This window comes from Pleurodeles waltl, chromosome 4_2 (genome assembly GCF_031143425.1).
Source record: "Pleurodeles waltl isolate 20211129_DDA chromosome 4_2, aPleWal1.hap1.20221129, whole genome shotgun sequence".
In the NCBI taxonomy this organism is placed as follows: domain Eukaryota; kingdom Metazoa; phylum Chordata; class Amphibia; order Caudata; family Salamandridae; genus Pleurodeles; species Pleurodeles waltl.
Window position 1 is genome coordinate 416612100 of NC_090443.1, and position 24203 is coordinate 416636302.

At 42.9% G+C, this 24203-nt stretch overlaps 1 protein-coding gene across 2 annotated transcripts in view; it reads right to left on the minus strand.

Moving 5' to 3' along the window:
* Positions 1-24203, minus strand: part of EDEM3 (ER degradation enhancing alpha-mannosidase like protein 3) — a 367252-nt gene that overhangs the window by 123335 nt on the left and 219714 nt on the right. For both annotated transcript variants that reach the window (XM_069231637.1, XM_069231638.1), the window contains exons 15-16: positions 13761-13915; positions 12763-12916 (exon numbers count right to left, since the gene is read on the minus strand). In XM_069231637.1, the coding sequence (XP_069087738.1) occupies positions 12763-12916; positions 13761-13915 (309 nt within the window). The remainder of the gene's footprint in view (positions 1-12762; positions 12917-13760; positions 13916-24203) is intronic.

The following is a 24203-nucleotide window of genomic DNA, read 5'->3' on the forward strand; positions in this document are numbered from 1 at the left end:
TGTCTTGAAAATCACAGAAGGACATGGACACATCAAAATGATCTATTACATCTACCTGTATTTCCAGGGGCAGGGCGGGCACCTCCATTTTTGGTCCCGGGTGCAGCAGTCATCTAGGGAAACCTACCAAACCGACATTTTCGAAAACCATACACACAGAGGAGTCCAGGGAGGAGTAGCTTCCTTGGATCCCCCAACATTTTCTTATCCATACTCCCTGCAAACCTCAAAATGTGCATAAAAAAGCATATTTGTCACACTTTTCTTTGTAGGATCACAGCGCCTGCACAAATTTCCTACCACCCAGCGTTCCCCTCAGTCTCCAAAGTAAAATCATCTGTCACTCGTGTGGGTCCCCAAAGCAGAGTCAGCCTAAAAATGTATTTAAAAAAGTGTGCTTATAAACTCACTCTGTTATCCCTTCAATCTCTACACGTTTTTGGCCTTTTCCAGTTGCAGGCACTTGTGCCACACCCACACAAGTGAGGTATCATTTTTATCGGCAGACTGAGGGTAACATTGGGTGGTTGGAAATTTGTACCGGCACAGTGATCCTACAAATAAAAGTGTGGAAAATGTGATTATTTTAGCTATATTTAAGGGTTTACAGAAGAGTCTGGGTAAGAAAATGGGATCCACTTAAGCCACACCTCCCTGGACTCCTCCGGGTGTCTTATTTTTAAAAATGTTTGAATTTGGTAGGTTTCCCTAGATGACCACAGCACCTGGGACCAAAAGCGCAGAACCACCCCCCTCCCTACCACTGCAAAAACAGGTAGTTTTGTAATCTATCATTTTGATGTGTCCACGTTGTGTTTTGGGGCATTTCCTAATACGGCACTGGGTCTATCCACACAAGTGAGGTACCATTTTTATCTGAAGACCTGGGGGAACGCTTGTAGAAAGAAGTTTGTGGCTCCCCTCAGATTCCAGAACTTTCCATCACTGAAATGTAAAGAAAGTGTTTTTTTTGTTTTGACAAATTTTGAGGTTTGCACAGGATTCTGGGTAACAGAACCTGATGAGAGCCCCACAAGTCACCCCATCATGGATTACCCTTGGTGTCTAGTTTTTAAAAATGCACAGGCTTGGTAGGTTTCTCTAGGTGCCGGCTGAGCTACAGGCTAAACTCCACAGCTAAGCACTTTGCAAAAAAACAGGTCAGTTTTCTTTGGGAAAACGTGATGCGTCCATGTTGTGTTTTGGGGCATTCCCAGTCATGGGCACTAGGCCTACCCACATAAGTGAGGTACCATTTTCTCTGGAGACTTGGGGGAACGCTGGGTAGAAGGAAGTTTGTGGCTCCCCTTAGATTCCAGAACTTTCCATCACCGAAATGTGAGGAAAAAGTTTTTTTTTTGCCACATTTTGAGGTTTGCAAAGAATTTTGCTTTTCAACACCTTATCTTGTGCCAATTTTGGAAATACAAAGGTTTCCTTGATACCTATTTTTCAATCTTTAGATTTCACCAAAAGAATTGCTGTAGACCCGATATACAATGAAAACCCAATGCAAGGTGCAGCTCCTTTATTGGCTCGGGGTACCTAGGGTTCTTGATGAACCTACAAGTCCTATATATCCCGCAACCAGAAGAGTCCGGCAGACGTACGGTCAATTACTTTTGAAAATCTGGCATAGCAGGAAAATGTTTCAGAGTAAAAAGTGGACAGAAATGACTTTTTTTCACCTCAATTTCAATTTTTTTTTTATTTCACCTGTTGTTTTCTGTAGGAAAACCTTGTAGGATCTACACAAACGGCCCCTTGCTGAATTCAGAATTTTGACTGCTTTTCAGAAATGTTTAGCTGTCCGAGATCTAGCATTTGTTTCACACCCATTTCTGTCACTAACTGGAAGAAGACTAAAAACACAAAAAATAGTAAAAATGGGGTATGTCCCTGTAAAATACCAAAATTGTGTTGAAAAATGTGGATTTCTGATACAAATCTACCTGTTCCTGAAAGCTGGGAATATTGTGATTTTAGCATTGCAAACCCTTTGTTGATGCCATTTTCAGGGGAAAAAAACAGGTTTCTTCTGCAGCCCTCTTTTCCTTTTTTTTTTTTTTTTTTTAAACAAAATGTTCGCTGTATTTTGGATAATTTCTTGGTCTCCTCCAGGGGAACCCACAAACTCTGGGTACCTCTAGAATCGCTAGGATGTTGGGAAAAAAGGACGCAAATTTGGCATGGGTAGTTTATGTGGACAAAATGTTATGAGGGCCTAAGCGGGAACTGCCCCATATAGCCAAAAAAGGCTTGGCACCTGAGGGGGGGGGGAAGGTCTGGAAGCGAAAGGGTTAAGTATATGCTTTATTTAATCTGTCCAACACAGAAAAAATTACTGAACTGAGATGTCCACTGATTACATATAGTTACTATGCAAACACAGATGGTGTGTGAAGCAAAAATCAACTGAGGGTGGTGCTATGCTTCCAGGAAGCTTTGATCCGCCAGTGTAGGAAATTGGGTTTTTGTTGTAATAGTCCCCCTCACTTTTTGCCTGGTATTTGATGCAACTCTGACTGAAATGCACTGGGTTCCTACTAACCATGTTCCCATTACAAATGTTCTTCGCCCAAAAACAAGGTAACTGTACACTTGTTCCACACATGGTCATACCTTTAGCATCCCTGTAAGTCCATAGTAAGTGGTACCCACTGGTGCCTAGGGCATGGTTACTAAAGAGGGTCCCTAAGCGCTGCAGCACATATTGTGCCACCCTAAGAGACCCCCCCGCACCACACTCATGCAAACTGCCATTGCAGGCTGCATGAAATGGTGCAGACAAAAGAGCAAACACAATGACACACAGTCTGTGTGCCATACCCACTGACACTGCATGCAATATACGTAAGTCACCATTACAGCAGGCCTTTCAGCCCTAAGGCAGGGTGCATTATATTACATGTGTAACCATTTCTGCATGGCCAGATGTGCCCGTGCTATGTCTTTGTTGACTGATGGACATAGTAAGCGAACAGGGAAGCCATTTTAATTACATGTCCTCAACACAGGTAATTTCAAGTTCCTCAGCTACATGATGGCTTCACTGAAACCTCTGGTGTTTGGTATCAAACAACTTGTGTTAATAAACCCACACTGATTCCAGTGATGAATGTATTAATGCATACACCCAGAGGGCACCTTAGAGGTGTTCCATGAAAACCTACCAGCCTCTAGTGTACCTTCCTTTGGGTTTAGCCTAATTGGTTCCTCAGTTGAACACCCCCCCCCCCCCCCCCACCAGTCCCCTCCTGTAAAGTCGTTAATGAAGTCCTGTATGCAGAATGTTTCATTCCTATAGGATAACATTAGAGCACCCTAGGCTGAAAGCACCTCTAGACCCGGACGCCCCCGTGCCTCCCAAAGTGACCTGCTGGTGGTGCTTTGGACATTGCCCCATATTTACCTTAACTCCAGAAGAACATTCCTGTAAGTTGCTGCCAAATACCCATATGCAGTATATGCTTCTTTTCCCATAGGAAAACATTACAGCATTAAAGTCAGTGCAAGTGTATTTGATGTATACTTCAAAACTGCTAACTTAAAAAGTACTTAACCAATAACGAAGTTCTTCGTGTGAAAAAATATATAAAAGTATGTGTTATTTTTAAAAAAATTGGTGTGGATCTCCTTGTTGACTGTTTGTGTCTCACTTAGTGACTTAGTATATGCAACAAATGTCTAACACTCCTATTTGATAAGCCTAAGCTGCTTGACCACACTAACACAAATAGAGCACCTGGGATTTTAAAGAAAGCCCTGTCCCTTTCTAAGGGGATACCCAGACTCTTTACACAGCATACCTCTTTTCGGTATACTATATAAAGAATCAGCTTCCTACAGTTAGTAATCTAGATCAAAATGTTACTCATCATCTGTGACAATACTTCTTGCAGAAACTATTTTACTGCAGATTTCTTGCTTATGTATACTACTTCTATACGTCAGACTGATCTGGGAAACTTTTTTCCCCATAAATGGCCATTCAATTCCAGAAGATGACACCACACTGGTCCAAGCCACGACTGAGCCGCGATACATGATGCCAGTGGAGTATTTTAGTCTCCAACAAGTGTGTAGCCAGTTCCTGATATGACATTTTTGTCATAACTTGGTACTTTCTTAATCACAGCAATAGCTGAATGGGGAGTAGGCAGAGCAATGAGGAATCTGTACGAAGATTATGTACCATCAGAAATATCGCTACTTAAGGTAGTTCACTTATTTATTTAATGGATGCATTTTCCCAGATTCCTCACCCTAGTAAAGAGTCCCAAAACAGAACATCTCTGAGGTGAGACTGGGTAATAATGATCAATCAAGGAAATCATGCAATACAACTCAAGCAAAGTACCTGTCACTATTTACCAGCGATGTGGACGGTCACCATGATATGTCTGATATGTAAGGCTGTAGTGTTTTCCAAAGTATGGTTTTATTTATTGCTTGAATGTCTACACAATAATTTTCAGTAAACATATGTTTGGCTGACCATGCTCAGGTCTTTTACTAACACCTTGACAAGAAAAGCTAATGTACCCCGCCCCATTTCTTGCACTTTATTTAAATTTTTGTGTTTGTTATATTTGATAGCATAGATTCATTGTTTTTGTTTGTGCAAACCATCTTGCAATATTACCCTTGGGTTGGATATAGGTGTTACAATACTAGAGAGCAATTACAAGAAGTGCGTATGTTTTGTAATACTGTGAGTCTCCTTAGTATAATTACATTACAGCTCTTCTCACATTTAATATATATACACAAAGCTCGGTCTCCTGCAATAACTATTTTGAAAGAAAGACAGTAATTGTATAGACTGATTGACATAGTAAAGTGATGCTACCAATTATTAAAGAAGATGGATTTGTTCTTATTAATACCCTGTCCTTTCGAACAATTAAACATGGCTTTTTAACTGTTAAAGCCTGTAATTCAATAACCCTTCTTAAGGAAGTAATTGGTATTTGAACAGCATTCTCTAAGGGCTGTAGTGCTGTATATTCACATGTTCTGCCTACACATACCATCTAATGTTAAGCAACTTGCTTAGCTTTGAAGATGTTTTGAATCACAATGCCAGTTGTGACTCTTCCCTTAGTCTTCAATGCATTAGGACAAATACTCCACCTTGTTTTCTGCTCAGCACGTAAGTGGAGTAAGTGGAATCTAGTGTCGAAGAAAGTTTAGTGTGCACTGTGAATTTTAAGTTGAAAGTAAAAAGGAAAATAACTGATCATTGTCTTCCAGGGAGGAGGATGAGCACACATGAACATTCAACACTACACGTTACAGATGATTATAGTGTACCATTTTCTGTTTGTAACATTTGTGTGCTCTGCATAGGTTGTAAAGCAGTTCTCTCCAAAGCAGTGACTATGAGCAGACATTGGATCAACGTTTTAACAGTCTGGCCAACTAAAACTTGTTGATGGGCTTGAATGTTCATACAGTAGTGTTTAGTACATGTGTGCGGTGTTGACCAGATGGCAGCTTTACAGATTGCCCGCTGAAGGGATGTTAGTTAAGAATGCCATAATGCTTTCTTATTGGTCGTGGGATGTGCTCTAGAGTGAACAGTGCCATATGGCTTGGATCGGCATGTATTTAACAATCCATCTAGCATTTTCAGCTTTGAGATGAAATGTCCTATGTAAGCTTTAGCAAAGATTACAAAAAGTTGTGTCTTTCACAACGAATTAGCTCTGTCGATATAGAAGAAAAGTGCAGGTGTGTAAAGCCCTTTCCTCGACTCAGTCTGGGTGTGGGAAGATGTGCAGCTCAATGGTTTCATTAATGTGAAAAGTTGAGAATACTTTTGGCAAGAATTTGGGATTTGCTCCAAGGACTATCCTCTCCCTATGGACCTGAATGAAAAGGTATTCTACGGTTAAAGCCTGCAACTCACTGATGCATCTGAGGGAGTCAAATGCTATTGGGAAGGCCACCTGCTATGGAAAGAACTGCAGATGAGAGGAGTACTTCAAATGGTGGGCCAGTGACCCTTAATGAGAGTTACACTGAAGTTCTACAAGAGGGCCTGATGCATCTTGGGAGGTATAACTTTCTTGAGGCCCTCCAAAAAGGCTTTAGCAAGAGGGATTTTGAAAAGGGACCTATGCTATTGGAACTGCATGCAAGCTGCACGTGCAGCCAGATGTAAACAGATGCAAGTGTATGCTAACCCTGCTTTCAGGAGATGTAACAGGTCGTAGATGTCTTGCACAGACATTGAGAAAGTCTGTGTGTTGAGCAACACAGTGGACAAACCATTCCACTTTGAACCATACAAGACCCATGTAGTGGGCCTGTGCACATTGCGCAGAAGCAGCATACACACCCCTGGCGTAGCAGGCGGTAGGTGGGTGCCTTCATGTTTCTGAAAGTAGTACATGGATGTCATGTTCATATTTATGAGGACTGCTTGTCCAAGACAAACTTGAAGAAAGCTGTAAGACCTAGATGGCTAGTGAAAATCTCCAGACAGCTGATGTGACACCTGTGGTGCCGTGTTGTTTAGGTGCCTTGAACAACATGTGTAGAGGTGAGTTCCCCTCAACATGAGTGACGGATCCAATGGTTCCACTGTAGCAGAGGGTCACGAAAAGTCCTACTGAGTAACACAACCTTGCGTGAAGATTTTAGAGGGCTGCATGTTGTGAAATGATTGTTGCTGGTATTTCCGGCCTTTGGGTGGATGCCGAAGCTCCGTGACCTCCTAAGGTCTGGTGCTTCAATAAAGGGGACATTCGGATAGAGGACGGGAGGGAACCTATAAATTTGGCTATGTCTGGGTCAATTTTGATTTTCTATAGCACCTCATCAACCAGAAGGCTGAAGAGTTGTTGCTCACCAAAAGACACATTAAGAAGGTGTTTTTGCATCTTAGACCAGAAGAACAAGTTAATTACCTTCAGTAATGTATTATCTGGTACAGACATATTTTAGTTGCAGATTCCTTACCACTAAACATCCCCCAGGTGTCATACTTGACCCGGAGAATTTCCTGAGCAGTACCTCTGCACGCCATTAGGTAGCATTGATCGGCTGCATGTCTGGGTCGTCCACGCCAAATCTTCGACAAAAAGCCAGCCAAAAATTGACTGAGGGGTAAGCTCGCTTTAGATCAGCGCTTGCTGGTGATGTCAGCGCAATCGTGTGGAACCTATATAGCACCCACAACATCATATCCAACGCGGACAATGATGGACGTGGAGTCGATCAACACCAGCTAATGGCACGCAGGGGTACTGCTCAGAAAATTCAAGATCCCGGCTGACTCCTGGGGAAATTCAAATGTAAGGAATCTGCAACTAGAAGTCTCTATCAGATACCAGAGATCCAGCACCAAGATCGTACAGCATTATATGCCAACGACATACACCTTTACATGGCAGACCCCGTCGAAATTGGCCCGCAGAGCCTTCAACTTATACGCTGCTTTGAGGAAGCATTGTGCTCCGTATCAACCTATCTAAATCAGCCATTGTGCCATCTCGGGATTGTTACGTCTGGCAAGATGCATTGCCTATCCACCGACTGAGCTTCAAATACCTAGGCATATAGGTGACTCTTCTCCAGGACTTGAACCTTGCACCACTAGTACGTCGGCCAACGCGGACTTGATGAAATGGTGATCACTTCTCCTAAATGTTCTAGACGTTGTAGCGCTCTATAAAATTATGATTTTACCCCGGCTCCCGCATGTATTCCAACATTTTCCATTCCTAATTCCACGCTCTTGGTTCTGGGCTCTGGATAGAGCTGCAACTTAAATTCTTTGGTATGGAACTAGAGACTGGGTCACACTACAACACTCCCGGGGGGTGGGGCTATGATGTGGGTTTGGGTAAGGACAAGACTTAGCTATATTATCAGGCGACTCAACTCCTGGTTGTCCATGACTGGTTTAATGGGGGATGGGCAGACCCAGCATATCAACTTGAGCTTGCTTCACTTAGCTTTCCGCATATTTTGGATCTACTCTATAGCTCCCCGCCCCCCAACAATATGGAATTAGTGACCAAAGTGGTATCCCTCGCACGGTGAGTGACACTGCGGCATACCCGATGGGCAAACACTCTCACTCAGCAAACATCCCTTTGGCAGGGGATCTGGTTGAAGGAGTCCGCAAATTTACAAAGGTTTGGGAAATGGGATCTATTGGGCACCTCCCAACTTGGACTTGGAACATCCATGAGGTCCTTTTAAGATCTGCAAACCACATGTCAGCTTTCCCACATTCAGTTTTATAAATACCTCCAGCTGTCATGCCCTCAACAACATTTGTCTCATCTTGACACTCTTCCAGAATACAGTCTTTTTTGAGGCTGAACTGGGGGTGGGTGGAGGGGGGGCAGGGGGAGGGTTGGGGGTTTAATTGTCTCAAATCTATAAAATGCTACCTAATCATGCACCAGGTGAACAAAACCACCTCAGATGTCGGTGGGAACAATGGCCGAGTCCCCTCGACAAGGCAGATTGGCAGGACGCCTTAATGCCGCCAAGAGTAATAACTATGTCATCACATTACCTTTGTGGGAACTGCCTTGACTGTGGCGAAAAGGGACATTGCAACTACATGGAACGCTTCAAATACGCCGTCCCTCTTGAAATGGAGGTGAGGGGCAGACTGGTGTGCAAGACAGGAAAAGCCAGTTTACAAAAGGACTGCCCCCAGAAACACGCTAGGGTGTGGGAGAAATGATTGGGACAACTATCATGAAATTCTAGGGGATCTGGGGAATTAATATCTCTACGCCTCTGTGCCTTTAATGTATTTGGCTGTTGAAACTTGTACTGAACAGATGTATGTCCATTAATGACTTGATCCCAGAGGACTGGTTTGTTTTTCCTCATGTTTTTATTTTTGAAAACTCAATAAAAATTGTTTATTCAAAAAAAGAGCTCTGGAGGCAGTGTCTGCAGCATTTTATATTAGCATTAGATATGCCTTTGCTTTCTGCTCCACCTATCTTCGATGCGTCAGGAAGGTGCTTGATCTGGTCCTCCATCTCCAGCCCTGTTATAGCAGGAGAAGAGGCATACAGAGTTTGTGATGTGTCAGTGTGTGGTAGCGCCAAATGCCACATTCTTGCTGCCAGCATCAAGCATCAATCAGTTTACTTTCTTTATCAAGTGAAGGTGCATCACTAATGGCAGCACTAAGGCACATTTGTCTGCTTGTTGTACTACCAGTGAGTCAGGTGGGACTTGACCGCAGATGTACACTGGGTCATCTGTAGCTGGTTTAAACTTTTTTCCCCTGCTTGGGATGACAACTTTGGCTTTCACTGGTTTTGGGACATTTTTGGTAGCAGTTTTTGTCATACCCTGAGCAAGGGAAAGTATTGCACCAATCTTTTGGTCTTTGACAAGGTTTCTGAAAGGAAAATCATCCTTTTATTGCATCATATGGATCTTCACCTCGTGGTGTTGGGTGGCCCTTTGTATTAGTGTGTGATAACCAGTGGTATCACCAGGTGGCGAGGCCTTTGTTGGCAAGGATCCAACTCTGGCTCATCCGTGGTATCAACATTATAGACTTCCTACATGTCGTCCCCTTCTCTAGACACTAGGGGCCTAAAGTTTGAGTCTTGAGGGTGGTATGTACTACTGGGGTCTGACTGTGAGGAGATTTAGGAGGAGATTGTGAATAGTGAATCTGTGAAGATGTGTGGTAATTGTGAAGGAACACACAGGAAGACACTGTTGGGCTGTGGCACTGTCCCTAACCTTTTTGGCTCAGGAGCTGTAAAAGTTTCAAGGTAACTCCCCTTCAAATGATAAGTTCCTTTTCTTAGGTATATGGAATGGTGTGTGTGTACTCAGAAGCAGGAGGCTTGGTGTGGATGTTCCCACAAAAAGATTAATGTATATCTTCTTCAGTCTCCTGTCAAGGACTTTGGTCAAGGAATGGACCCCTTGGTGGAGTCAGATCTGTATGTCAAGAGTTTAATCAGCACCTGTCTCATGGCTGGCCTAGGCAGGCCTTTGAGCATTGACTTTGGATCTGAAGCTGGATACTTGCTGCCTCAGTGTCAAGGGGGCATCGGCAGGTGGCAAGGCTCTTCACCCTTAAACTAAGGCTGACTCAAAGACAAAGGCAGCTCTTGGGAACAAGAAGTGTTTGCCGTAGGACCCAAAGGTTGATTCCTTTTCAGGCTAAACTCAGGACTTGGGCCCTAAGCATGGACCTAATCTTCTGTCCAGAGCGCTTCTGCCTCGTTTGCTCTGCCTCTTTCAGCAAAACTGTTCACTATACATATCTGGTTGTTTTATGCACAAAATAGAGTGCTATAAATACCCATAGTTCACAGGAAACTGCACGTGAGAAGTATTTTATGGAGCTTTGTCAAATATGCATTTCATCATTATGATCACTGCCCCCAAACCACTTTGCATTTCTTTACCATACCCAAGGTCACTAGGATTATGGGTCAAGGTAATCTAAATGAGAAAGCATGGTCATCTAAATTATGAAGCAAAGGACAAATTATGTGGCACATTCTCTGGCAATATTATTTTCACCCACTTCAGCTAAAAACTGCATTTTTGTGAAACCTAAAAATCTTGAGGCAGATTATGGTACAATATACAGTTAACGCAATCACACAAATCCATTGGTCCTCACTATATACATATGTCATGTTATGTGTATTTTCAAAGCACACTATCACCTGTGAGGATATACTGGCACTCAGCAAATGTGTCTGCCTAGCCCTACCTATGGTAGGTTGGTTAATAGAAAAGCCAGGTCTTCAGTTTCTTACTGAATTCAAGAAAAGAGGAGGAAGCTCTGCTGTGGGAAGTGTTCCATGCTTTAAGAGTGATGTAAGAGAACGCTGGTCCTCCTAACCTGGTTCTGTGTATGCGTGGGATGTTGGTAAATAGGAGTCCTGCAGGGAGTGTACTCACCTACCTACCCCACTCTCTCACTCCAGGATCCATGAGGCTCAGAAGGGATCTAGCATGTGGACATGTTTACGACGATTAGTCACAATCTCCAAGTGGAGAACCATTTGTTAAGTTTAATGTTCTACAATAATTATGCACTGTTGAATGTATAATAGGCTTTGACTAGAAACAGAACCTCTTCTTTTTTTGATAACCAACTTTATTGACTTTTAGTAACAGTAGTACAGATTTCTCAGAGAGCATGATGGGGACTTTCTGAATACAGCTCGTGACAACCATGCAGCATCAGTTATAAGTTGGTAGCAATTACAATACAAAACGCAACAAAAGTGAGGCATAAAATCCACTATGTCACTTGTATCAACCCATTAAACCCAGCCATGTTACCCCAAACTCGCTCATGCTTTGATGGGCAATCTCCTACTTCCTATACAGGTCTCTCTTGCATTGCACACCAGTCCAGTCCTTAGCACCACTGTGTCAGGGTTGGGGGTTTAAGACTTCTCCATCTGACTGACATATCTCGTTTGGCTACTATACTGGCTGTACCTAGGAATGCCCTGTCCACCCAGGAACTCCTGGATCCCTCCGAAACCTCCAGCAGAAGGACCAGAGGTGTGTCTGGGACCTCCTAACCCAGTACATGAGTAAGTTCTTTTGCTACATCTGCCCAGTAGGTGTGTAACACTGTACAGGACCATACCAATGGTCCATACCAATGGTAAAAATCAACTGGTGTCTCAGAACAACAAAGGCAATCAGGGCTTGGAAGAAAACCAGCTTGGTGCAGTCTGGCGGGAGTAAGGTAGGTGCAATATAGGTAATAAGTTTGAATTATTTGGTTATGTTAATGGCGTTGCACCAATCATAATCCTCCAAGTGGCCCAACAATCGCTACCAGCGCATTCTAAGGTGATGTGATGTGTGGTGGGAGCATTGATAATGAGTGCCATATGCCTCCCTTCCCTAGTGCGCCCATCAGGACTTTGGCCTTCAGCTGGATGAACTATGGTATGGAAGCTTCACAGAAAATATGGGGGAGTGAGTGTCGGAGTTGTAAATATTTGTAAAACTGTGTGGAATGCACAGAATAGGCATCTTGCAGTTCTTCAAATGAACATATATGAGACCCAGACCAGATATCACCCAGTTGAGTAATACCGACAAGGTCCCATTTCTGGAAGCCCTCTAGTGTAGTCACCTCCCTCAACCAAGTGCCCTGCTACAGTGGAGAAGGAGTGTAAGTGTAGCATCCCAGTGTGTTTGTCGGAGTGTGATTCTCCACACAAGAAAAATCATCAAAGTCATCGCCAGGATGGTGGTAGGGATCCGGGAGCCATTTAGCATCGCCATGATCCGGGGAAACCCCAGGGATGTGAGCTCTAGTTGATAGGCCAGGTCTGTTCACCCCCAGAGAACCAGTCATTGATCACCAGGAGTTCGGCCAACTGATACTTTTTTCTAACAATGATTTAAGAGTAAACACCTTAGTCTCAGTTGTGACATACAAGGATCGATCCTTGCTGATTTTATGTGTGTATTATTCAAACTACACATAAAAAAAATCAATACATTATGTTTGAAAAAAACATGTATCACATTTACATGAAGTTTTTGTTCAGTGTGAGCATTGTGACAAAGGGGTTCCAAAGCACTCCAAGTGAGTTCACGTACATAAGGCAAAAAGTACTGACAGAAAATGCAATGGGAAAGTCTAAAGGGTGACAGTTTTTTCTAAAAGAACGTCAAAGGTATTTGCTTCATAAATTATTTACATGGAATACCTATGCTAATGTAACACATTACGTATTGTAAATGGTAAACATTCTGTGGTTTTACCTGGTTGGCATGCTGTACTAGCTGTACTCTGCCATCCTTGAGGTGAATCAAACTGACCCCCATCTTCCGCAAGATCTCCAAGTGCTGTGGATTACTGGCCATGAAGTCCCTGGCTCTCAGCGGGGGCTGGAGCCCACCACCGGAACTCTCCTCTCTGAAACGAGCAGGAAAAAACTATTGCCACATATTTGAAAAGGCGCACATTTTCTAAAAAATATTAAAAATCAGAGTTAGCCCTAACTAAAAGTAAAACAAAAGAAAAAGATATAAACATGTGTTTCCTGCTATCTAAAATGAACATTTAACTGAAAAAGGTAAAACTATATTTTCCGGCAAAATAGATGAGTACAATATGTAATGCAACGTTTCAGCCACAGGACAGTTAGCATTTTTGTGAGAGGTGTGGAGAAAAAGATAGGTTGTGCACGTCCTACACTAAAAATCATTTTTTTGGTGCAAATACATTTACATGAGAGGGTTAAATATTTGGAGAATAATAATCTAGTACGTATTTTGCGACTTCCAGGCTATAAATGCATAAATGGTAAATTACAGGAAATCAGAAAAGGGCAACACAGAAGGAACATTAGGATGCTAATTTACCTATTTAGTACCTTTCATGACGTGCATTCTGTCTTTCAGTTCTATGCATGTCAACAAAAGGCATACATCTGTCTGAAACTAGGCTGCAATATCAGTTCTAAAATTGGTGCGTGATGTTGGCATCACACGGAAAAAAAAGAAAATCACCTGTGACCTCTCATTTGATTCCCTCACTGCGCCTGGAAAAACAATTTCAGAAAGTATGCTAACATTCTAACTACATGGCATGTGGGATTCGACCATGGCCTATAGGAGTGCCTTTCATCAAAAGTTTAGAGGGCTGTAGATCACCCAGCAAACACCTCTCATCAGTTCAGTACATCCATGAGCCATATTTAACTGCTCTCAAAATGATTTCTTTTTTTATGGAGGAAAGAAAAACTTTCATAACTTACACTCTGGTGACAACACGAGGGCAATTACTGTCCACAACATTTTTCAGAGGCTCACGGATGCTCTGAGCATACGCTGGGTCATTCGGAAATAGGATCTGAGTGTTCGGACATGACCAGTCAAAATTACTATCATCCAGCTCAGTGTACTCACTCGTCTGTAATGTAAAACAAGGATAACATGTTAATGTAAACAACCAATCCATACCCTTATACTCAACTTAATATCACTAAAACCCATTTCTGAAGTAGGTGTCCACGAAGGTGTTAAAGTGAAAGCTTTAGCTTGAAACTGAATGTTTAGAATGTACTAGCGTTAACAGCACACTAATACTTTACCACCGCTCTAAGCAGCACACTACAGTAACACCACATCTCAGACTAATACGGTCCTGCCCAATCCATTCTTGGTAAACCAAACTTGCCTCATTTTGTTTACCAAAATAAATATTTTTATGTATTTTATATATTTTCTTTTTAAACGTTGATTTTCAGGGCATGCACAAAGCTTGCAAGACAAAACGTGTGAACATAAACCCCTTCCCTCTATCGCTCCCTCTCCATAGCTACCACTCCCTGTTCAGCTCTTGCCCATTCTCAGCTGATATTGATAAGTACTCTTAAAGACATTGTCTGGAACACAAAAATGAAACCGAGAACACAGACATCATTCTGAAGCATAGCAGAGGTGTTTTTCTGGCCAAGGGAAACAGCATGTAGCACTGTATTTAGCTCACTCTGAGACAATGGGTAAATAGCGGTTGTCAGACTAGTTCAATAGCATGGTATAAAGGGCTCCACTAAAATGGTACGGTGCCGTCATAGACAGCAAGCTATATGTTCCATAACAAACCCAGGTTTGGGAGCTGTTCTTTAACTGATAAAAAAACACAACTGTAAATAACAGTCAAAAGCATCTTGACAAGAAAGAGAAAGTCTTGACTTATCACCTCATAAAAGAATGCCCCCATAACACACATTAAAGGTGTCCTTTAAATCTGGGGCCAATGAGGATTCATCATGACGGATTCAAAATCTCTTGTTAAACAAGCTAGACAGTCATGATTTAAAAGCAGACTCCTAAGAAAATAATGTGAATTTACTAGCTTCAGAATGGAGTAACAGTAACTTGCTGCTCAATGAAAATGTGGAAAACAAGCAGAGTAATATGTAGATACTTGAAACGTATACTTTATACTCAGAACCAGATAATGTCTGCTCAACAGTCTAAATTTGTCTAAAATACAAGGAAAACACAGAGTTGTGAGTTTTAATAAATGATTACAGAGCAACATGAAGACCCTCCAACCCTAATCACTATTAGCTTGTTCGCACTCCCACCATTGTGACTTATTTGACATCACCTCAGAGGAATACATATGGACTGAGAAAGCTCAAAGCTCTTCGATGAACAGCAACGTAAAGCAGGAATTTCAGTGTGACATTCTAGGGCTCCCGTTACAGACAGTTATACGTCCCCCGCATAATAATCTTCACAACTTCACAGGATTTACAAATCAAAAGACCACAAAGAAGCAATTAATTTTAGCCTGGAGTTGAGGCACTTGTTTAACTTCATAAAATGTTGATACATTACGTAAAATGGTGAGAAAACATAACATTTTGCAAACTAGTCGAGGAAAACGGCATATCTCGTGAATTTTTCTACATTTGAGGATAGGGTGAAATATTAAAACACCAAATACGGATCTCCATAACGAAAAGTTCTACCTTTGTAATTATAACTTTCCAAATGGCACCCCACTTATCTGGAGCCTAAAAATCTAAGTACTGTCATCACATTCCTCTTACTACAAAAAATAAGCCGAAAAGATACCTTCACCAGTTTGCATCCATATACTATACTGGAAAAAAGACTGGGTTATTCACACTCTACCACACTAACCACATTTGCCGTACTTGTGCTTATTTAGTTAAAACACTGTGCTGGTTTCATATAGATTCAAGAGGCCATTGGAGCCAAGTGTCTGAAATCACCACTCTGAAGCAACAAGATGGCTGGAAAGATGTTCCACACCCTGATTTAACATTCTACGTTCCTCTGAAAATGGAAGGGGAAGAACGCAGAAGAGTCTTGTCACCATACCAATTAATTGAATTATTTCATGGCATCAGATGTAACTTAAAGTGGGAAACAGAAAAACCTAATTTGTAGAGCAAATTGCAATTCAAATGTGGGAGCTTGTGGCAAGCCAATACAATCAACCAGAGTTCTCCAGCATTGGTATCGTTCATAGATTTACACCCTTGAATTGTTCCTTCTCGCCAGGGTGGGAATCACTGGTAATCAATGTTAATATAGCAGTGTACCTTCACACTCAGAAAAAATAAACACAGCCATAGACTAGATGCAATAATTCAACTTTATTATGTGACCCAAACCTCAGTCAATCATTGATAAGAACCACAGCTGGTCCCTTGACAGAGGTTGCCAAGCGCACGATTTTTTAAAACATAACCGCACACAAAAAGCTCAGCTACAGTCTCATGAAAATGGAGGGTTAATCAAATGTAAATATATTAAAAATATCAATGCTGGAGATCTACTGTTACAAGAAACACTCCTCTGCCATTGGATCTTTCATAAATTCACAAACTCAAGATTAGCAAAGCAGTACAATAAAAAGTAAAGGTGGGAATTAGGCTTACCATATGAGAAAAAGTGCTGAAGCTTTGCTCTTTTGGCTGCCGATTCATTTGTGGGATGGACATCAATGGAATAAGGTTTAGTGAAAATGAGAGTTCTCCGTGACACAGAAATCTTTATTTGAGATTCCAGCAAAGAGAGCAGCCATACTCGTTGAATGAGTAATACTATTTCCAGAATATGGTCTGCTCACAGAGGGGTGAGCCAGCATTTTACATGAGATAATGCATCTGTTTAGATACTGTTTCGCTAAAGGCCTACCGTTATTTGAATGGCCATAAGCTGAAAAAAGTAGGTCCTATTAAAAAAAAAAACATCCTTTGTCTTTTAAAAATCAAACAGAGTCATCTTTTAATGTCTAGTGAATTTGGTATCTTCTTTGTTACAGTTGCATGACTTTTTCAAGAAGATATTAATAAAGATGTTTGCTGATTCAGATAAACCTAGGATTCTTGGCTAATAACACCTTGTCCTTTATGAATTACAAATATTGTTTCTTACATGGCAGGGCTTGTAATTCACTTACTCTCCTAGTTAATGCTATTATTAATTTAAAAAATCGATTTTATCTATGAAAGAGGATATGCAGAAGCTCGCGTAGAAGTTCTCTGACTTGGCTCAAAAGGTGATTTCTTTAGAGCTATTAAGTCAATGTTGGGATCTTAAAACGGCAAAAATCTTGAATTTAGAGGGAAATATCTGAATAAATCCTTTGTGAACTCATCAGTTTTGCTGACAACAAAGTAGCTTAGCTGGTCTTCTGGGATCTCTTAACATTGCTGCCAGGTCAACTTAATTGTGGCATGTCTATTTGGCTAGGTTCAGGGCATATTGCAAAACCTGGCAAGGGGATAATTTAACAGGGCTCAAATCCTTTATTCCTGTCCATAGTACTAAATGTTTCCATTTTAAGGATTAGGTCTTAAGAAGTGACTGGTGCTCTAACCGCTCTAAGTATTTGGCTACAGTGTTTAGGCATGCTCAACTGACCATATTCAAGTCTTAATGAGCCAGGCTGTCAATCGAAGGGACTGAGGGATGTGGTGAAGTATCTGTCCCTTACTCCTGATCAACGTTTTCACATTTGGTTTGAAATTAATCTCTCTGGACTATGGGTATTCAAACTGGAGGGAGGGCCTCCCCAGGGGAGCCTCTCGTGATCTCTGGGGAGGTGCCAGGCTCTGGCCAAAAGAAGCATTATAATGAAACGTGGCTTTGTTTTAAGCTGAAAAATGAGCAGCAGTAAACCACTCTGTAATGGGCCCTCACTGATATGTTTTGTCATTTAGATCCAAGCAATGTATGTGTCCAAAGGGAAGGGACTTCAAATACTCTTTGAAACTCTCATCAACATCTTTTAATAATCACACTATGAATACTTTTACGTTAGTAGGCCTCCCTGACCAGAATAGTATTTTCGGCATCATGTATTTGATTGCATTTTTAGAACAGTAACAGAGCTTAACTGTAATGTGTAAATAAGTCTACACAAACACTGGCACTGGTTCCATGGCACCATATTGAAGAAGAGCTTGGACCTCTTCCTTCAGAAGGTTTAGATGCTCTCTGCTGAGGCGGTAGTTGCAAGGTGCATAGTTGAGAGGGAATGTAAGAAGCTCTAGGTAGTAGCAGTGGTAAACCACCACTAAGTGTCCAACTTGTTGGATGTGATTTCCAGCCAGTGAGGAAGGAAATCCTGTAGTCTTCTCCCAACAAGGGTTGTCAATGCTTGGAGGTAGAGGCTCCCTTGCTGTAACCCCTTTTGTCCCTGCCATCTTTGCCTCTATGGGCACCACTTGGGTAGCCTTGTGGTGTGTACTGCTGCTAGGCTTAGGGAAGTTAGTTTTCGAACTGGCTCTGTACTAGTGTCTCCAAGAAGGAGCCTTTAGGGGTCGAGGTGTGGAGGGAACCCATGGCCTTGATGGTGTCTCTCTTTATTTTCTCCAGAATCTGGTCAACCTCTGAACCAACAGATGTTTACCACGAAAGGGCAGGTTAAGCATATGTGGCAGGACTTCAAGATTAAAACCTGAAATGTGGAGCCACGCATGGCGCCCGATCAGGACGGTGGTGTTGTCGCCCCCAGCAACAGTGTCCACAGCTTCCACGGCACACCAGACAGTGGCACTGGAAATTGTCTTTCAGCTACTAACTTCTCTCCCATCCTCTCTTTTTGAACTCAGAAAGCAGGAATTTAGCACCTGCATTTTAGCGCTGGGTGCGGAATATGAAGCAAATCCCTCCTCGAAGGTGGGCAGAGATAGAGTCTCTGTAAGCTTGGAAGACAGCATTGTTGAGATCTTGCTGTGTGGGGATGGATAAAGAAACATGTTTAGCTTGCTTCCAGCTCCTCGGTCAGCCATTTAAAGACTGGTTGGTCTCTCCACAGAAGGCGTCGGCTAGTACCTATGAGGTCTTTGGATCTGACAATGTCTTCAATGCCAATGGCTTCGACACAAAGGGGATCTGCAGATCTGAGTGTTTCTTGAGCACAGATAGCGTATGCAGTGGAGATAGCGGCTTTGAGGCCCAGGCTGGCTTAGGTGGTGGAAGGATTGAGTGGACTTGAGGAGTGTGAAGTATCTTCAGGCTCGATGTCCGACAACAGTTGTCACTCATGGTTGGGAGCAGTACAGGCAAGGACCCAGAGGGCTGAGACTTTGATAAAGAGCTCAACAACTGACCCCTGGAGGGTAGTGCTCTGCCTTAACTTGAGGCTTCTACAATGGCCTATTGTGTTTCTCTACTTCAGCTATATTCATGCACCTCACAGAGGTTTTGGTTCGAGGACCGTAGAGCATGGAGATGGGGTGTCATCGGAAGGCCGTCACTGCATTTTGTGGTTTGCGCAACATTTCTCCTGTCAGGATCAATGGATTTTCTTTGAATGGAAGTTAAGGCAGGCCTCCTATGTGGTGTCATTGAGGTTGGTGGACAGGCAAAGTTAACAAGCCGGTTGGTCCACGGAAACTTTGTGAAACACTGAGGACAATTCTGAAAGGGTATCTGTTCCATCACCCTATGAATATTCTCCACCAGAAAGTTGTCAAAGACAAGCAGTATGAGGCCCAAAGAGGGCCAAGGCTCTAAGGGTTATGAAGTCGATGGCGGATCAGTCTCCAAGAGATGTTTCCTAAAGGAAAGGTAAAAAAGGCTGTATCTTCCAAATATCAAAGTCTAATATACGAGCTGAGGCCAAAGTGAAGTGTAAAGAACAAGTCAAACTCAGAACTGTGCACATCCGAACCAGACAGCACGAAAAAATAATCCAACATGGAATTGATACCCACATGCGCAGCCAGCCAAGGGAAGAGTCACTCTATACCTTGAGACATAAAAAGACTTCTTAGAATAAAAACAACTTGCAAACATCCGAATGCAACACTAGATGGAAGGAGTATGCAGAGCATGTGCATCTACAGCAACACATGCTACAAACATTTCTGTACACTAGAGACTGGAAGATGATTTTTCAATCACCACATGAAATTTGCCAATATCATCCATTGGTAGGAATGCCGACTCTGGGAAGTAAAGACTCTTGTCTACTGAAATGTGCTAAATTTAACTCTGCCTACAGTAGCAAAGTCATCTTTTGATACAACAGCCTCCTTTGAGAATTCATTGCACAATTGAGGGCATTAACATCACTTTTGGCATTCAGGGAACAATTTAAAGCCTGTTTAAAAAAATCCTGCACTAAGGACGTAATGTAATACGTACAGACCACGATTGACTGTTTCAACATTATCTAATGCTAATTCACATCTGGTTAAATGTATTAATCTGTTTCTACACTTCTCACATTACTCTACCCAATCTTGTTTATTGTAATCAGCTTTTGTTATCTTTATGAGTTCTAGTTTATTGTAAAACACCCATATACCTCTCCTTGGTCCTGGACGAGCAATATAAAAGTTAAATAAACAAAAAATAATGAGAACACAAGGAATATTGGTTCTCTAGCTCAATCATGAATGACATGAAGGAGAGATTTAAGTGAAGATTCTTCAAAGCATATTCATCTTTGAATATTCCTTTGGTTTTGAGTGATGCGTGTCTAATGATACTAAAAGGACAACAGTCTTCCTCTTACTGGAACGTATGCTCCAAGATCTTTAGCAGAGTTTCTTACATCCAGAAGAGGGTGTCCGTGTGATTTCCTGGAGTAATTAGACCAAGGAGGCTTTAAAAGCTTGGTATGGCTTAAAGGCATGTTTCTTGCGGTCTGAGATTTGGCAATAAAAACACCTGTTTTTGCATGTTTATAGCTAGCAGTCAAATGTGAAACGAAAGTCAAATCTTGTCATCAGCAGCATATCCATGTCTTTGCCTTGAATATTTCTCTGAAGTAAGGATGTGCTTACAAAGGCCTATCTTGGCAAACAGACAGATTCATAAAAATGTTCTTTCAATCAAATCTGTAAATTTGTTAAATCTGTGTAGGAAGTTGGCTCTGTATGCACTATATAAGTAAGGAATAGTATGCACAGAGTCCAAGGGTTCCCCTTAGAGGTAAGATAGTGGCAAAAAGAGATAATACTAATGCTCTATTTTGTGGTAGTGTGGTCGAGCAGTAGGCTTATCAAAGGAGTAGTGTTAAGCATTTGTTGTACACATACAGGCAATAAATGAGGAACACACACTCAGAGACAATTCCAGGCCAATAGGTTTTTGTATAGAAAAATATATTTTCTTAGTTTATTTTAAGAACCACAGGTTCAAGATTTACATGTAATACTTCAAATGAAAGGTATTGCAGGTAGGTACTTTAGGAACTTTGAATTAGCAAAATAGCATATACAGTTTTCACATAAATCACACATAGCTATTTTAAAACTAGACACTTAGTGCAATTTTCAACATTTCCTGGGGGGAGTAAGAGTTTGTTAGTTTTTGCAGGTAAGTAAACCACCTACGGGGTTCAAGTTTGGGTCCAAGGTAGCCCACCGTTGGGGGTTCAGAGCAACCCCAAAGTTACCACACCAGCAGCTCGGGCCGGTCAGGTGCAAAGGTCAAAGTGGTGCCCAAAACGCATAGGCTTCAATGGAGAAGGGCGTGCCCCGGTTCCAGTCTGCCAGCAGGTAAGTACCCGCGTCTTCGGAGGGCAGATCAGGGGGGTTTTGTAGGGCACCGGGGGGGACACAAGTCCACACAGAAAGTACACCCTCAGCAGCACGGGGGCGGCCGGGTGCAGTGTGCAAACACACGTCGGGTTTTCAATAGGTTTTAATGGGAGACCAAGGGGTCTCTTCAGCGATGCAGGCAGGCAAGGGGGGGCTCCTCGGGGTAGCCACCACCTGGGCAAGGGAGAGGGCCACCTGGGGGTCACTCCTGCAATGGAGGTAGGATCCTTCAGGCCCTGGGGGCTGCAGGTGCAGAGTCTTTACCAGTCATCGGATCTTAGAAGCAGGCAGTCGCGGTCAGGGGGAGCCTCGGGATTCCCTCTGCAGGCGTCGCTGTGGGGGCAACTCTGGCTACTCACGGTCTCGCAGTCGCCCGGGAGTCCTCCCTGAAGTGATTGTTCTCCACAAGTCGAGCCAGGGGCGTCGGGTGCAGAGTGCCAAGTCTCACGCTTCCGGCGGGAAACACAAGTTGTTTCAAAGTTGCTTCTTTGTTGCAAAGTTGCAGCCTTTGGTGAACAGAGCCGCTGTCCTCAGGAGTTCTTGGTCCTTCTAGATGCAGGGCAGTCCTCTGAGGCTTCAGAGGTCGCTGGTCCCTCGGGAGAGCGTCGCTGGAGCAGTGTCTTTAGAAGTGGGGAGACAGGCCGGTAGAGCTGGGGCCAAAGCAGTTGGTGTCTCCGTCTTCTCTGCAGGGTTTTTCAGCTTAGCAGTCCTCTTCTTCTTAGGTTGCAGAAATCTGAGATCCTAGGTTCTGGGTAGCCCTTAAATACTAAATTTAAGGGCGTGTTTAGGTCTGGGGGTTAGTAGCCAATGGCTACTAGCCCTGAGGGTGGGTATACGCTCTTTGTGCCTCCTCCCTGAGGGAGGGGGGCACATCCCTAATCCTATTGGGGAATACTCCATCTGCAAGATGGAGGATTTCTAAAAGTTAGAGTCACCTCAGCTCAGGACACCTTAGGGGCTGTCCTGACTGGCCAGTGACGACTCCTTGTTTTTCTCATTATCTCCTCCGGCCTTGCCGCCAAAAGTGGGGCCGTGGCCGGAGGGGGCGGGCAACTCCACTAGTTGGAGTGCCCTGTGGTGCTGTAACAAAGGGGGTGAGCCTTTGAGGCTCACCGCCAGGTGTTACCGTTCCTGCAGGGGGAGGTGATAAGCATCTCCACCCAGTACAGGCTTTGTTACTAGCCACAGAGTGACAAAGGCACTCTCCCCATGTGGCCAGCAACATGTCTGGTATGTGGCAGGCTGCTAGAACTAGTCAGCCTACACGGATAGTCGGTTAAGGTTTCAGGGGGCACCTCTAAGGTGCCCTCTGGGGTGTATGTTACAATAAAATGTACACTGGAATCAGTGTGCATTTATTGTGCTGAGAAGTTTGATACCAAACTTCACAGTTTTCAGTGTAGCCATTATGGTGCTGTGGAGTTCGTGCATGACAGACTCCCAGACCATATACTCTTATGGCTAACCTGCACTTACAATGTCTAAGGTTTTGCTTAGACACTGTAGGGGCACAGTGCTCCTGCACTTGTGCCCTCACCTATGGTATAGTGCACCCTGCCTTAGGGCTGTAAGGCCTGCTAGAGGGGTGACTTATCTATACTGCATAGGCAGTCTGAGGTTGGCATGGCACCCTGAGGGGAGTGCCATGTCGACTTACTGGTTTTGTCCCCACTAGCACACACAAGCTGGCAAGCAGTGTGTCTGTGCTGAGTGAGGGGTCCCCAGGGTTGCATAAGACATGCTGCAGCCCTTAGAGACCTTCCCTGGCATCAGGGCCCTTGGTACCAGGGGTACCAGTTACAAGGGACTTACCTGGATGCCAGGGTGTGCCAATTGTGGAAACAAAAGTACAGGTTAGGGAAAGAACACTGGTGCTGGGGCCTGGTTAGCAGGCCTCAGCACACTTTCAAATCAAAACTTAGCATCAGCAAAGGCAAAAAGTCAGGGGGTAACCATGCCAAGGAGGCATTTCCTTACAATCTGTAAGTTGTTAATTGAGCTGTAAGAAACGAGTTACTTACTTTAAATCTAGTTTTGAACTTGGATCTCTTCCAGATTCACATGATGTGCATTACTCTGCCTATTGAACGTGGATCTCTTCTAGAATCACATGATGTACATTACTCTGCCCAAAAAGGTATCTATAAACTTTTTTTTTGCTCTGTTGGCATTGACGAATGGTGGAGTCAGTATGACGCTCTAGGACATAAACCATCAGCCCACAATGCTTCGAAATATTTTAGATTGTTTTTACCACAAGTGGGTTCTTCCAGATCTCCCAAATGAGGAAAAAAAGTTGTCAAGAAAGACGAATATAGGATCAACTGAGACAGCGTCAAAAGACAGGGAACATCATAGGGCAGTGGGGAACAGTTTTTTCTTTTTACTGTGGTCTTCAACTAGGTCAGAGAATGAAGAGGTTGTTGGTGCCGTTTTAGATATCAGACTCACATTTGTTAAATTCTGTCCAAGCTGCAAATGTAAGTTTGTTTTAAGCAACACCCAGTGTGCATGCTCAGTCTTCCAAAAGTACCGTAAGTCAGAGAACTGCCATCCACATTCACTGTTAAAAACCTTAAACACCACAATAAGATAATTTTACTTACCAAATGGAAATGGTTCAGATTGAGAGAATCTTATACCACAATACAA